This window comes from Penicillium longicatenatum (assembly GCF_028827895.1).
Source record: "Penicillium longicatenatum strain IBT 33135 chromosome Unknown contig_6_segment0_segment0, whole genome shotgun sequence".
Taxonomy (NCBI): Eukaryota; Fungi; Ascomycota; class Eurotiomycetes; order Eurotiales; family Aspergillaceae; genus Penicillium; species Penicillium longicatenatum.
In genome coordinates, this window is record NW_026643123.1 from 5,442,688 (window position 1) to 5,456,123 (window position 13,436).

Genomic DNA, 13,436 nt, shown 5'->3' on the forward strand with positions numbered 1-13,436 from the left:
ACCATGCATACGTTCACAAGTATAGTCAATCAATTCTATTGGGTATCTCAACACAATCCACCTCTAGTCTGTATACACCTTCCCAGTGCCTCAAGATCCATTTAGATCTCATGCGCCTCCCACACACACCGATCACACCGACAGTTTCCACCCAAGGCACCGGACGCCCATTCTCTTCGCTTTTCAACCGGGAGTCCAATGTCGCAGTAATGATTTAGTATCTCCGCATCCTTCGCGATGCCCCCAGATTTGGCGTCCTTCATCTCCACACGCCCATCAGCTGTAGCTCTCGTCCAGACGGCAGTCTCCTCGTCATTCCGCGCTCGGAAAGTGATCTCTCCACCCCATTCCCACCGCACATTGGGATCACAGGAATGATTCGCCAAACACCAAAGTGGATGCACGGCACACAGTTCAGGACCACCATCCCACGTCGACAGGCGACCGGAAGCGGTGCCCCGGAATTTAGCATACAGAGTATTCAGGACCCAGGTGTCGTAACGTGGGAGCGACTCATAGGGATCGATTTCCATCTCCTCGAGGAAGCGCATGGGCTGGAGGATGTTGAGTTGGAATGAGAAGGGGAGAGAAGCCTCTTCAGAGCTGGATTGCTCGATACTCTCGATATTGAAGTCATGGAAATCACCCCAGATGTATTTCACTTCAGGCAGATCCAACGCGTGCACGTCCTGTGTCGCAGACATGGCGAGCGCGCGGCCAAGTAGAAGCAAATACAAGTAGTCGGCTTTGTCCTTCGGGTCAGGGATATCCTTCCCGATAGACTCCAGACCATCTTCTAGGCCACAGATCGCAGCGTGGTAGACCTTCTGCGCGGTGTCGTGGCACGCCTGGCTACAGAAGATGGTATCCGCGCAGCCTTCCTCACATGCAATGGGGGGCTCGGCAGCCGAGAGGTCAGGCAGAGGCGCATTGCACGCATCGCAGAGATCATCATGCAGGCGATTCGTAGCAGTCAGAAGCGATGATTCGCGCAAAATTATCTCGTCTGCTGCGATGTCTTCTTTGGCGAAGAGACCCAGTTGCACCGAGACCTCAGTATCATTATCGGCAGAGGCACCATGAAGGGCCGGTAACGCCACCGCACGAACTTCACATTTCGGGGCCACATCTGCCAGCCGCTTGTTAAGAAACTCCAATTCCTCGGGGGCGCGACGGTCCGGCTCATGCTCATTCCAGGGATAGAGGACGCGACGAGCAAAACCCTGTGCCGGGAGAATAGCCGGGTCAATAGAATCCAAATCCACTTCCACATCCTTGTTGACTTTAGCACGAGCCTGGAAAACCTTCTTCACATGATTCATTTGATCATGCAAAACTGTGGAAGCAGTGGTGACATTGACCTTGTCTGCGCCTAGATCACCGAGCAGTCCAATACCGCGCACGCCGAACTCATACGCATCGCGGTAGCAGCCACAGCGCACCAGGCTACACACTAGAACCGCATATACCTCTCCAATGAGGATATTATATTCCTCCTGCGTCACTGCGACGAAGTTCGGATCTTCATCTTCATTTGAATCGTTTTCCTCTTCACCCTCCTCGCTTCCATCGGTAGTGTCTTTGCCCTCATCCTGAGGAATGGTGTGTTCGAGGGCGCCGTCGATCCTGCGCTTGGCATGGAATTCACAACCATCAGGATCTACAACCGACTCCAGCAACGATAGTGCACGATAGGCGTCAGCAGCGGCCAGATCGGGGAAGCCAAGTTGTTCATGAATGCAGGCTCGTTTGAGGTAGAGGTGCGGGTTATATGGGTCTTTGTAGAGCCGAGCAGTTTTTTCAGCTCGGACTTGCAGTGATGTGGCCATTGTGGTTGAGTAGTCAAGGGTTCTTGAACGAATTCTCGGAGCAGAATTTCTACGTGGGGCTGGACTCCGTTCCAAGTGGATCCGCGGGGAAAGCCCTAGTTGCGAAAATCGAACCAACAACTCAATTGCAAGGAGTGACACTCCAATGTGACTTTATTATACATGTTTCTTTGGTTTGAATCGACTTCTGTCACATCAATAGGCACTGCATAATTGTCTACAAGCGTCCTCAATATTCCAAATTTCATGGGCCTAGAGTCAAGAACATTCTCAGTAGGCTAAACCATTCTTATGTTCCTTGATTGATTATAATCCCGATGAAATAAAGATATAGACCATTCGCACCCGATTACATGCAGTCCTGCAAGCATTCTGTGACGAATTAACGATTAATGAAGAAAAGGAGAAAAGAAAAAAAGTAGAAAAGAAGAAAAGAAGAAAAGTAGAAAAGAAGAAAAGTAGAAAAGAAGAAAATTTAAGTTAAAGGTCGGGACCAACTCAGCTTTCCACATCACATTACCTGCCGTAATGTTAGCCGACCCCTTCACACACCTCAAGGAAGTTGCAACACGTACCAGGCAGTTCTCATCAAGAACCACGGTGGCTGCTTCGCCACCTTCTCCGCCTATACCCTCAATGCCCCCGCCCAGACCCCCTCCCAGAGTTTGGCGGCCTCGAAGGGTGGCGGCAAGTCGACTGAGCATGCTTCTCTATGGGACATGGTCAGCTCTCTTTCACGTGTCTGATAAACCTTAACATACAGTAATATAAGCTTCGCTCATACCACCTCGGCGGTCAACATCATTCTGGCTTATGATGCGATAGCTGTCATGAAGACGCTTGCGACTCGACAACCCGCCGAGGTTGTGTACGGTGGAGCCGAGAACATTCGCCGGGTTATCAGGGTCAAGGATGTTGATGCCTTGCTTGGCTTGCTCTTGAGCATTTCGATCTGGGTTGAAAATTTTGATAGTGCTGTCGATGCCGGACACAGCCATGGTGGGCTCATATGGGTGGCCTGCACTGTTTAATAAGGAGCTCCGTACTTAGATATAATCAAAACTCACCTTGCACGACATTGACAACCTCACTGTCTCCTTCCAATATATTCACCAAATTGGCAGTCTTTCGATCCCACATGAAAACATGGCCAGAATCGCTGCCACTCACCACATACTCGTCGTTTAATCCGAAAAAATTGACATCTTTGACGGTCTTGATATTGCAGTGTCCCTGATAAACCTTGGTGTGGGATGAGCATGGAGTATCGATCTCGACATCTCCTCGACGTCCTTTACGACTCCCAGAACGCAGAGAAACAGGAAATTCGATATCAGAGTCTTCTTCACTTCCATCTTCGAGACCAAAGTTCCATCCATCAGCACCTTCTTGGTCAGTCTCATCCCGATCACTCTCATTTGAATCGCTTGTCTCCCCATTATCGCTCTCTATTTCATTAGCAGAAGATTCAGACGAGGAAGAAACCTCCCCGGAGTTGCTTTGCTCATCGTCACCCGGGGATGTCTCAATTCTCCCAGAGCTGATATTTCGGTTGGGCCGGGCAGTGCTCACAAGGTTGACAGATTGAACCCTTTCTTCTGGTTCATTGAGATCAATGTCTTCTTGTGTTTCTTCCAGGTATCTTTCCAGCTCTAGATCACTGTCTGACTCGTCCACCTCGGGTTGTAGCCCACCAAAGGCACGATTGACGAAGGAATAGTTGACACATTTCCCAGTTGTCATTAAAATGCCCCTTCCGACCCGTAATATCCAAAACCTGAAGGCCGAGGCTCGGTCGAGTGATCTGACATGCGAAGATGGACTGGACACGCGACGTTTATCGATACGAGCAGCAGTCGTTCCAAGGTTCTCAAGTGGCAATCTCACGGCATTTCCAAAGGCAACCACAGCTGCTCGTTGGGTTGGAAATAATATACGGGTCCTGTCGTGTTCATATGGGGACGCATCCACATTTACAATCGGCGTGTCTCCTGCGAAGGCATGCAGATATGGGATGAGAACTCTTTCGATCGCGTCCTCGGCATCATCTTCTGAGATGGGAAACCGTCCATTTTGTCTTCGATGGCATGATCCACGCTTAAACCCGGCTAGTAGCTCTTGGCGACCTCCATGGAGCCAAAGCAAGATTGCCTTCAGGAAATCATAGCCGAACTGCGATTCTGGCTCAATAGATTCATCTTCACTGGGTGCGGGAGTAATTTTCTGGAAGTCTCGATATGTGTCTAAGTCATCCACCTCGGAGGCGTGCGATGGGGTTTTCAATACAAGGGCTAAAGTGCCAGCGGCCTGAATAAATCTCCACGACTCTTGGCGGTGACGGCGGAGAGTCTGTTGAAGAATGACGGTGTCACGAGATGGGTTCATAGGATACCTCCAGTCTCGAATGATAGAGTCCATTTGAGGTAGCACGGTACATGCAATCGCCAATGCAGACCCAAAGGACTCGGCATAAGGCGTGAGGTCATTCTGGTCGGATTCTGCTGCTTCTCTCATAGTCTCTTCAAGTGAGAACATAGCCTGTCGGAGCTTGACCATCGATTTGGAAATGTCTCTGCTCAGTCGCTGCGCCTCATTCAACACAGAGTACCTTGCGCGTTCCATTAAACCTCCGGGAGACTCCTCTTCTGACATTCCGGGAATGGGAATATCCGATGACTCGCCATTTTCGAACCGAACTCTCAGTGTGTTGGGGTCATTAGATCGACGTCGGGAATGATGACGGTCGCCACTATCTTGGGAGGACATCGACATGGGCTTTGGGCGCTTACGTTTTCGATCACGCGATCCATTTTTATATTGCTTCTTTGCAGTTTGTGAAACCGAGCTCTCCTCAGGCGTTGGGTCTCGAGCATCTAGGCTTTGAATGATATCGAAACTGTAAATGTGGTCTCCCGACCAACTGACCACCATTTCGTCAGGGTTTGCATCGCTGATTTTACAGGCGGTGATATGTCCCTCATCGAGATCCCGCATACGATGCTTGCCACGAGGGGCAAACCGTCGAACACATCGGGTGGCTTTCCCCATCACTTCATCGTCATGCGTACCGGCGCTCGGAGTCGCCCGGCTAGGAGAACCTCTTTCTGCCACCATGTCGCGACCGAGCATACGTCGATCATGAAGGAAGCAGTGCACGTGAGCACCACCAAGGGCAATATAATGTGGCTGTGAAGGGGAGCACGATATTGTGTTGAGATCGAGACTAAATTTCTTGTAGGAGATGAGGGGCGGGGGGACGTTCGAGTCGTCGTGCTCGCGGCCAGGCCTATAGGCCATGAAACCCTGGCCACCGTTGGGCGGAGGATATGCAGAAGTCGGCTGACGCAAGTCCCACTGTCTGACCTCACCGTCTTCCGAGCATGTTAGGAATAGGAAAGGGGAGGACTCGACGACAATTCGCTTCACACGGTCGGCATGACTCCGGTAGACCCTAGCGTTGGTATTGCCTTCACTCAGATATCGGGCCCCATCGAAGAAGTTATTGAAACGGCGGCTGCGAGCCGAAGCCGCAAATGCCGAGGTGTTAGCGACGTTGCCATTGCTGCTAGAGTATTCGATGTCGAAAACGCGCACCTGGGAATCGCCGGCACAAGTGACTAGGGTTCGGTCGTTCGAGTGAGGCATGAACTTGACGGAGAAGATATTGGCCTTGTGGCCTGTATGCACGGTTGTATTTAGCGCAAAAGGCGCATCGGAGGATTCGGGTTGATAGGAGTAGATATTTAAATGTTGATCATCCGAGCCCGAGGCCAGAAAACGTCCTGACCGGGACCAACTGCGAATGTGGTTAGAACCATGCAACGGCGAGGGAAGCAGATCAGCCTAGTAAACCAGGCCAAGGTGTTCTGCGAGCATGAAGAGAATTATACCTGAGGGCATTCACGCAGCCTGTGTGTCCACCAAGCTCGTTGACAATGTCAAGATCGCTGACCCACTCCTTGGAACCGTAAATGTCCCGGAGCCCGGCACGCGCAGATAAGTCCCCGCATTCTCGGCGCCAGAGACGATTGTAAAGCGAGTCTCTCATAATGGTGATCACTATGTTTGCCCAAAATGAACCTTTGACTAGGGGCGACTGGTGATCATCCTGAGCCGCAGCAGCCGAGGTAGTTGACGCTGCACAATCTTATCGGTCTCTCACACTTTTTTTTTTTTTTTTTTTTTTTGGGCGATGGCTCAGTCAGTAGATGACGTCAGGAACGGGACCAGCGATAGGAATTCCGCGCCGATGGAAGAAGGGAATGATGAAAGATCTGGGGTAAGAGATGAATATGACCAAGTGAGGGGGAAGCCCAGATATCGAAGAATTAAGGAGCTAAGGAGCTAAGGAACTAAAAAAGTAACTGCGCTGAGAATGAGAACCTGTTTCTAACGGTACTTTGCGTCTACGGCCGGCCTAGGCCAGCTGACTCATCATGACCCACATTAACTTAAGTAACTAACTGCCCCATAACCATAAATGCCAGTGGATACGGAACATATCTATAAATGTATCTGCAACTCTCAAATGATATATATGTATGCAAATATTTACAAAAAACGCTGATTGGCTGGGCTCATATTAGAGAGGAACTGGCCCTTACACGGGTAGTCGCTAGCTATCATTGCTCGTTTTCAATCTTCATGTCCGCATTACCGCCGGGTTTCCTAGCCCAGACCCTTCGTCTAGAAAGCGTTAACCGATAATTGAGCCATAGGGAAATGAATAAGCCTGGGAGAGCTTTGACTTACGCTCGCTGGTAGCTATGCACTTGCCCGCTTCTCAGTTCCGTCCGAATCTTGCTAACGTACGCAACAACCTGTTCTCGGGGCCATGGGCGAGGGGCACCAAACTTGGTGAGAAGCCACATACCCCAGCCCTCCAGCCCGGATGTCCACATATGGTAATTCAACCTACCCGCCTCTTTGAGACCTGCATCCCTGGCCCATGGTCCAATGGGCCACTTGTAGCCCTTTTCATGGACTTCAACGAAGCCAGCTTTCTCAATAGAGGCGCGCATGGTGTTCAGAGTGTCGATCCGACGACCAGAGCGCTCCGCACAACCAAAGGTGGTTTCTCCCCATGTCGCCGCCATACTGTCCTCGGGAATGCTGTTATCATCGGACTCGATATGCGCATCCAACTCTAGCTGTTCAATCCACCCACCGGGTTCAAGATTTCTAACGCAGCAGTATTAGTTTAGAAAGGACAAATCTGGTCAAACACCCTTAGGAAAAACCAGAGGAAAAGAAAACGCACTCGTAACACTTTTGGTAAATACTATCCCATTGCTCGGGGGTAAATGACCCAAGCATGATACGCATGTGAATGAAGCTAAAGGGTTCAGTCCACGTCCAATCACGTAGCACGTCATCGACCTCCAAGGTGCAGTTCTGGGGCATCCATGATACAGGAGGTGGAAACAGATCTACCCCTCGGACATTGGCTGTGACTGAAATCAGCGAAAGCCAAAAGACGCATCGGATGCTACTTGCCTTCTGGAAACATATCGGCAACGTCGCTGTGTCAGACTAAGTGAGATGATGAATGGTGATAGAGAGTTTCAGACGAACATAGCCCATAAACCATTCCCAGTTCCAATATCCAGGATATTCTATTCCATATGAGTACATCACAACAGTAGCTCGAGAGCTCGGACTCGTATTTCCATATACCTTTGCATTCTGACTTATGGGTGCCCGAAATAACGGGTTAGGCCTATCTGCATCCAGAACGATGGCAACGGCGTGACTATTCTTGTTAGGTGCGTTGGAGAGTTGAAGGGATTGATGAAATGATCACCCAGCTTCTAGGCTCTCAAATTGTAACTCGTCGGCAGGGCTCCTAAAGGATGATCAGTTCCATACTGGAGCCGTGGACTCGGTAGGTCTCCTTCTCACCAGTATTGGTTTTCTCTCATCGTTTGATATCGTCGTCCATTTTCAACAAGTCCCCTATAAATTGAAGATGTGACGGAGGTAGTTTCGCTATATCGAAACGAGTAAGATAGGGCCGTTGAAATATCCAGTTCCGCGCCTTGGAAGGTTAAGGATTAGATATGGGGCAGACGCACGATTGATAGTCGGCATCGGCCGGATCACAAATGTACAAGTCGGGATCCTATGCAGGTGAGTAACTGAAAGCCATGGTCTTCAGGAAGAGTAAATTACCACTACAATGGGGATGTTGGCCATTATGAATGGATCAGACTCATGCTTAGGTTAAAAGTGCTTGGATGAAGAGGAGATTTGTTGGAGCAAAAAGGAGACGATCCCGCCCCTCCTGATTTTCAGCACGGACTTTTGACACATATTACATTTACATATAATATATATATATATATGTACGTCTGCCAAGAAATTAATCCATGGGAGAGTTGTAGACCATGTAATATGATACGACGCTACTGTACATTATCAATTTTGTGAATGATAGTATGCCTCTAAGCTGTGAAGGATGTCTTGGGCAAATAGTATTCTTATTCTGGTCGAATGCCGATCATTTCCGACAGTTCAGAACGGTTGCAACTCGCCCCGCATAGTGGAGTTGACTATCAATTTAAGTAATTACCTTTCATTGGTCGCATTCAAAAAAAATACGCCACTTAATGGAGACTTCTAAAAAGCAGGCCAATATCCTTGTTTTAATGCATTGGCAGCCGTTTTAGAACACGGGTCTGACCCAAATAACGACAAGTGGCCGTCGGACTTTAATAAGCTAATTCCGCCACTTATCACACCGCTTCATCAACGCGCTTTCGTAATGAGTCTACGTTATGTTGATTCCACGATAGGAAGTATTGTGTTACCCCATGAAGCCAATTCTGAGAACATACAATCAATTTTTACTCCTTCTAGTCATCAAAAATATTCAGCATGCCGATGATAGGATGTATAGTCTTGCGTAATCACTTAGATCGCGCCCCACTTACTCTCCAATGCCTACTCAGAGGAGTATTAAGGCAATATAGTAGAATTACCTAAGAAGAAAAGTAAGGTCTAGTTCGATGCAATCCGATCTATCGCCTGTATTTAAAGTGACATACTAATAGATAGTTTATAGGGATGATGAGAATTCTAATTGAATATACGCATTTTTTGGGGGCGGGAGAAGGGGAACTCGCATGTTTCCAGGCCTGCTGTAATACCAAGCGAGAGGTCCAATTAATAAATGTCACTTCCTCGGATATTTGAATAGAAGTAGGTGTATCTGGATACATACATTGTTACGAGAGGGGCTATAGAAGTTTGAAATTGCTCCTTTTGCGATTGACATGAATCGCGCTCATTATGAAAGCCCTGATAAGATGATAGTGTTCCTTTGATACTTCAACATGCGAATGAAGATTGGTTAGTTGAGTAAATAGACACGTCTATAACATGTTGGTATGTTGAATTTCCTTTTGGTAATGGAAGCCATGCAAGTCCGGGATACCGTGATGGGACTCCTATCTGTAGAGGAGGAATTACAAAAACTCTTACTTGAGCCTTGTAGGAAGGGCTCTATCCTAGGACCTGTGTACTTCAACCAAACTGACGTCTCAATTTTTTTCTCTCTTCTAAAAATATTCATCCACCATTGCCTACATACCTTTGCTTCCTTCCCACTTTTTTTACCCTTCTTTTACCTCCAGTGTGACCTAATATCCGGGCATAAGTTAGGATTTACAGTGAAAGTACAGCCCATGTTTAGTACTCGTAATCACCAGAGAGCTCAGGAAGAAAGGGAAATGACATCAAGTCGAGAGGTCTAGCGTTTCCATTTGGAAAGAAACAATAAGGAAATCCAGCAGATTCTGGACCATATAAAAGACCACCACTGAGCCTGTTCACGGCACACGTCAACGTGACTTGGTCCTGATCGCCGAGATTCTTTGGTCCTCCTCCTTCTGTCACCCTCGCCGCCTCCCCCGAAGAAATAGCCTATGCATTTGTGTTTACTGGCCAGGGCACGCAATGACCACGGGTGGGCTCCGAACTGCTTCAATAGTTCCCCATCTTTCGCGCCGGGCTAGCTGACCAGGACACCGCATTGCAGTCCTTGTCCAACCCGCCGACATGTGGCAGAGATGACTATAGACAAAGTCCTCGTCGTGATTGACAAGGACAATAGTCTGCTGAGCTATGCCCTCCTGCCCGATCACCCCGACGCAACACGCCTCGTGTTTAAAGACATTACCACCGCGTCCAAGGATATTCTGAACGGCGCCACCTTCATATTGCTCATCAAGGCCACAAATTCACTACTTGCTACCATTCGTGATGAGAAAATGGACGCATTGAAGGTCGTCACTGACAACACCTCTGTCCTCCTATGGGTCACCTCGGGCGACATCATGCGCGGGTCTCGGCCAGACTTCGCTCTCGTCTCGGGTCTGTCTCGCGTCGCTGATGCTTGAGCAGCCCTCACTGCACTTTATGACGTACGACATTGACAGTCCCTCCGCGAATCCTGCCCGATCAGCCCAAAGTCCCGTTCGCGTTCTTCGGGGAATGAACGCCCCTCTAGTAGATCTGGAGTATGTCGAGAAGGACGGCGTTCTTCGTGTAAGCCGCTTCGTCCCGGACAATGACCTCAAAAGTGAGTGCTGTACGAAGCAGGGTTCCGAGAAACTTGAGTTGCCCCTCAGCCAGGCACGCCCGTTCCAGCTTTCTCTTGATCAGCCCGGTCAGTTTGGTGGTATCTACTTCCAGCAGGTTGCGCCACCTCCTACACTAGCACCTGGAGACGTTCAAGTACAAGTTAAGGCCGTGGGCTTGAACGCTAAGGATCTTTACTCCCTAGCTGGTAAAGTCAATACCCCCAATACTATTTGCACGCTTGTATTCAGCGGTGTTATTGAACGTATCGGGGACAGCGTTGAGGCGCTGCACGTCGGCGACCGCGTGATCGTTATAGCTTCCGGTAATTTCAAATCTTCTGAAATTGTCCCACGGTGGCCACGCTTCCGCTCGTTTACTCTACTGCCATCTACGCACTCATGATGCGTGCCCGCCTGCAGCCCAGTGAGTCGGTGCTGTTTCATTCTGGTGCTGGTGGAGTTGGTCGCCTCTATTCAGATTGCGTAAATTATCGGGGCTGAGGTATGCGCTATTTCTTTTCTTTCAATATCCCGGAAGTAATGTTACAGTGTAGCAATGTTCAGTGCTGATATATGGTTACTAGATCTACACGACAGTCTCGACAGACGGAAGAAGCAATTTTTGGTCGACACCTTCGGTCTTTCGCCCCAAAATATCTTCACTTCACGCGACGAATCTTTCGCGCAGAATATCCTCGCCGTAACCGGTGGTAAAGGCGCCGATGTGGTGCTTAACTCCCTGACCGGCGACCTCCTTTATGCAACCTGGCGTTGTATTAGTGCGTTTGGGCGCTTTATCGAAATCGGCAAACGCGACATGGTTAACGACGGACGTGTAGATATGAACAGTTTCTTGCATAACACGACTTTCTCGGCCTTTGATCTTTCCGACATCTACAACCACCCAGACAAGCAATACCATGAAGTGTGGTCCGGGCTCCTCGACTAAATTATCGAATTGTACCAATCGCGACGGATTGCTAAGATACAGCCCATCCGCTTTTTAGATGTCTCAGAGCTGAGTAGCGGTCTGCGACATTTTTCGTCACGCAACCGTATCGGAAAGGTTGTCATAAGTCTGCAGAACGAGCTTTTCTGTTCTCCCCGTTCAGCCCTTTAAGTACCGTACGACCTTTCTTCCCAGAGAAGACTTACCTCATGATTGGGTGTCTGGGAGGATTAGGCCGCAGTATGGCCAAATGGATGGTGGCGCGTGGAGCGCAGAAATTCGTCTTCCTTGGCCGCTCTGGTACGGATAGGCCGAGTGCGCGCCGACTCATCGAAGACCTCACCCAAAGTGGCGCCCATTGCAAGGTCATACGTGGCGATGTGTGCAAAAAGGCTGATGTTGAAGCGGCTGTCGCAGCTGTGAATGGATATATCGGGGGTGTGATTCAGGCCGCCATGGGTCTTAACGTAAGTTTCCTCAAAACCATCAAGCTTCTCTCATTGACAATATTTCCAGGAATCCTTTTCACGAGCATGTCGAACAATCACTGGCACACCGGCATTGATCCAAACGTGCACGGGTCATGGGACCTGCATCATGCCATCAAGGGCAAGGACTCACAGCTTGAATTCTTCCTGATGACCACTTCCTTTTCAGGGAGTGTTGATACTGCCACCGAGTCCAACTACTGTGCCGGTAACTTCTTCCTAGACATGTTCGCCAGGCACCGGCACGCTCAAGGGCTTCCCGCGCAGGCTATCGGACTGGGTATGATCAGTGAGGTTGGCTACCTCCACGATAGTTCGGAGATTGAGGCGCTGTTGGTTTGTAAGGGTATTCAGGCTATCAATGAAGACGAGCTGCTTCAAATCGTTGATGTTTCACTTTCCAACAAGCAGCTTACCGCTCCACACCCAGTGGACTACAATGCCAATGCCCACGTGCTCACAGGTCTGAAACCATTTGGCCTGATGGAGCTTCGAAAGAAGGGCTTTGAGGTTACAAACATCGCTTTCCGCGACCCGCGTGCTGCTGTCCTCGCTCGCGTCTTGGATAACGAGGATGACGGGGCAGCTCAGACCCAATCAACGCGTGGCTTACCAGCCGATGTGGCCAAGGCATTGGACGAGGGGGTCCCGCTTGCCGATGCAATTCAGACGAGTATTGCCAGTCGGCTGGGCAATCTAGTGCTCTTGCCATTGGAAAAGGTGCAGGTGGCCAAGCCATTGGCGCAGTTTGGCATGGACAGTATGATTGCATCGAAGTTCAGGACTTGGTTCTTCCAAGCATTTGAGGTGGATGTTCACTTTTTGGAGTTGATGAGCAAGACAGTAACTGTAGCCTCGTTTACACCTGCGGTGATTGAAGCGGTTAGTAGTCGTCAGTGATAGATGGGCGTTCTTGGTTTCTGCTTCTGTCTATGCATTAACTCTTTCCATCCCCATATTATTCCGTGTAGTCCCTCAATAGCATGCATCGTACTAAACATGTTTGTGCTTGTAGTAGCTACCCCGTAAATGTTTCAATTTCCCCAGTAAGGTTCCGGCCTTTAGCGTTGTATTTTAGATTCCCCTTTACTGGTACCTCAAGCACATATGACCATAGGGTGTGGAGAACAGGGCTTCGCGTCCGCTCGGCCGTACTTGAGCCACATACTAAACTCGGTCAGTGATCAACGAGCCTTAAACCTTAAACTAGCGTCAGCTTTAGTGCTAGGATGAGTGCAGCCCCGGGTGATATGGGTGAGAATTCTGAAGATTGAGGTGAGGGACGTAGGAACCGGGTGAGAGCGGGTAAAACTTCAGTAGGTATTAGTATCAAATGATCTTAGAATTTAATCCAGGTCCATCAAAAGATATACATTTTTGATCAACACATCCAGCGCCCACCCTCTCAAACAACGGCCCTTCACTCCCCTCTGCCAGTGGCTTCACAATCATAATATAACAGTACTCCCGATAGCCCTCCGCAGATTTCTCGCTCGAGTAAACCGAAGGCGCGTATGCTCTACCGACAATGGCACACTTTAGGCTTTTAACATCTTCAGCATCGGTGTCGAAGCGCAACCAGCTCGGT

General features: G+C 49.3%; 4 protein-coding genes across 4 annotated transcripts; 1 reads left to right on the forward strand and 3 right to left on the reverse strand.

The window, feature by feature from the left end:
- Positions 1 to 101: 101 nt before the first annotated feature.
- On the reverse strand, positions 102 to 1,829 carry N7484_010235 (putative MYND domain protein; the record flags this gene model as incomplete). Its single annotated transcript, XM_057120622.1, has 1 exon — positions 102 to 1,829. The coding sequence occupies one exon, from the start codon at positions 1,827 to 1,829 to the stop codon at positions 102 to 104; it is 1,728 nt and encodes a 575-aa protein (XP_056970177.1).
- Positions 1,830 to 2,404: 575 nt separating this feature from the next.
- Positions 2,405 to 5,877, reverse strand: N7484_010236 (WD repeat-containing protein; the record flags this gene model as incomplete). The annotated part of the gene is made up of 4 exons (XM_057120623.1): positions 2,405 to 2,539; positions 2,591 to 2,852; positions 2,893 to 5,625; positions 5,720 to 5,877. Coding segments are annotated over 4 exons (3,288 nt in total), but the record flags the coding sequence as incomplete, so codon positions are not given.
- Positions 5,878 to 6,451: 574 nt separating this feature from the next.
- Positions 6,452 to 7,919, reverse strand: N7484_010237 (uncharacterized protein; the record flags this gene model as incomplete). The annotated part of the gene is made up of 8 exons (XM_057120624.1): positions 6,452 to 6,515; positions 6,582 to 7,010; positions 7,090 to 7,276; positions 7,417 to 7,444; positions 7,506 to 7,581; positions 7,633 to 7,674; positions 7,731 to 7,866; positions 7,904 to 7,919. 8 exons carry the CDS (start codon positions 7,917 to 7,919, stop codon positions 6,452 to 6,454), a joined length of 978 nt encoding a protein of 325 aa, XP_056970179.1.
- Positions 7,920 to 9,898: 1,979 nt separating this feature from the next.
- On the forward strand, positions 9,899 to 12,748 carry N7484_010238 (MDR/SDR family oxidoreductase; the record flags this gene model as incomplete). The annotated part of the gene is made up of 4 exons (XM_057120625.1): positions 9,899 to 10,202; positions 10,339 to 10,734; positions 10,996 to 11,341; positions 11,524 to 12,748. The coding sequence occupies 4 exons, from the start codon at positions 9,899 to 9,901 to the stop codon at positions 12,746 to 12,748; spliced, it is 2,271 nt and encodes a 756-aa protein (XP_056970180.1).
- Between the last annotated feature and the right edge of the window lie 688 nt (positions 12,749 to 13,436).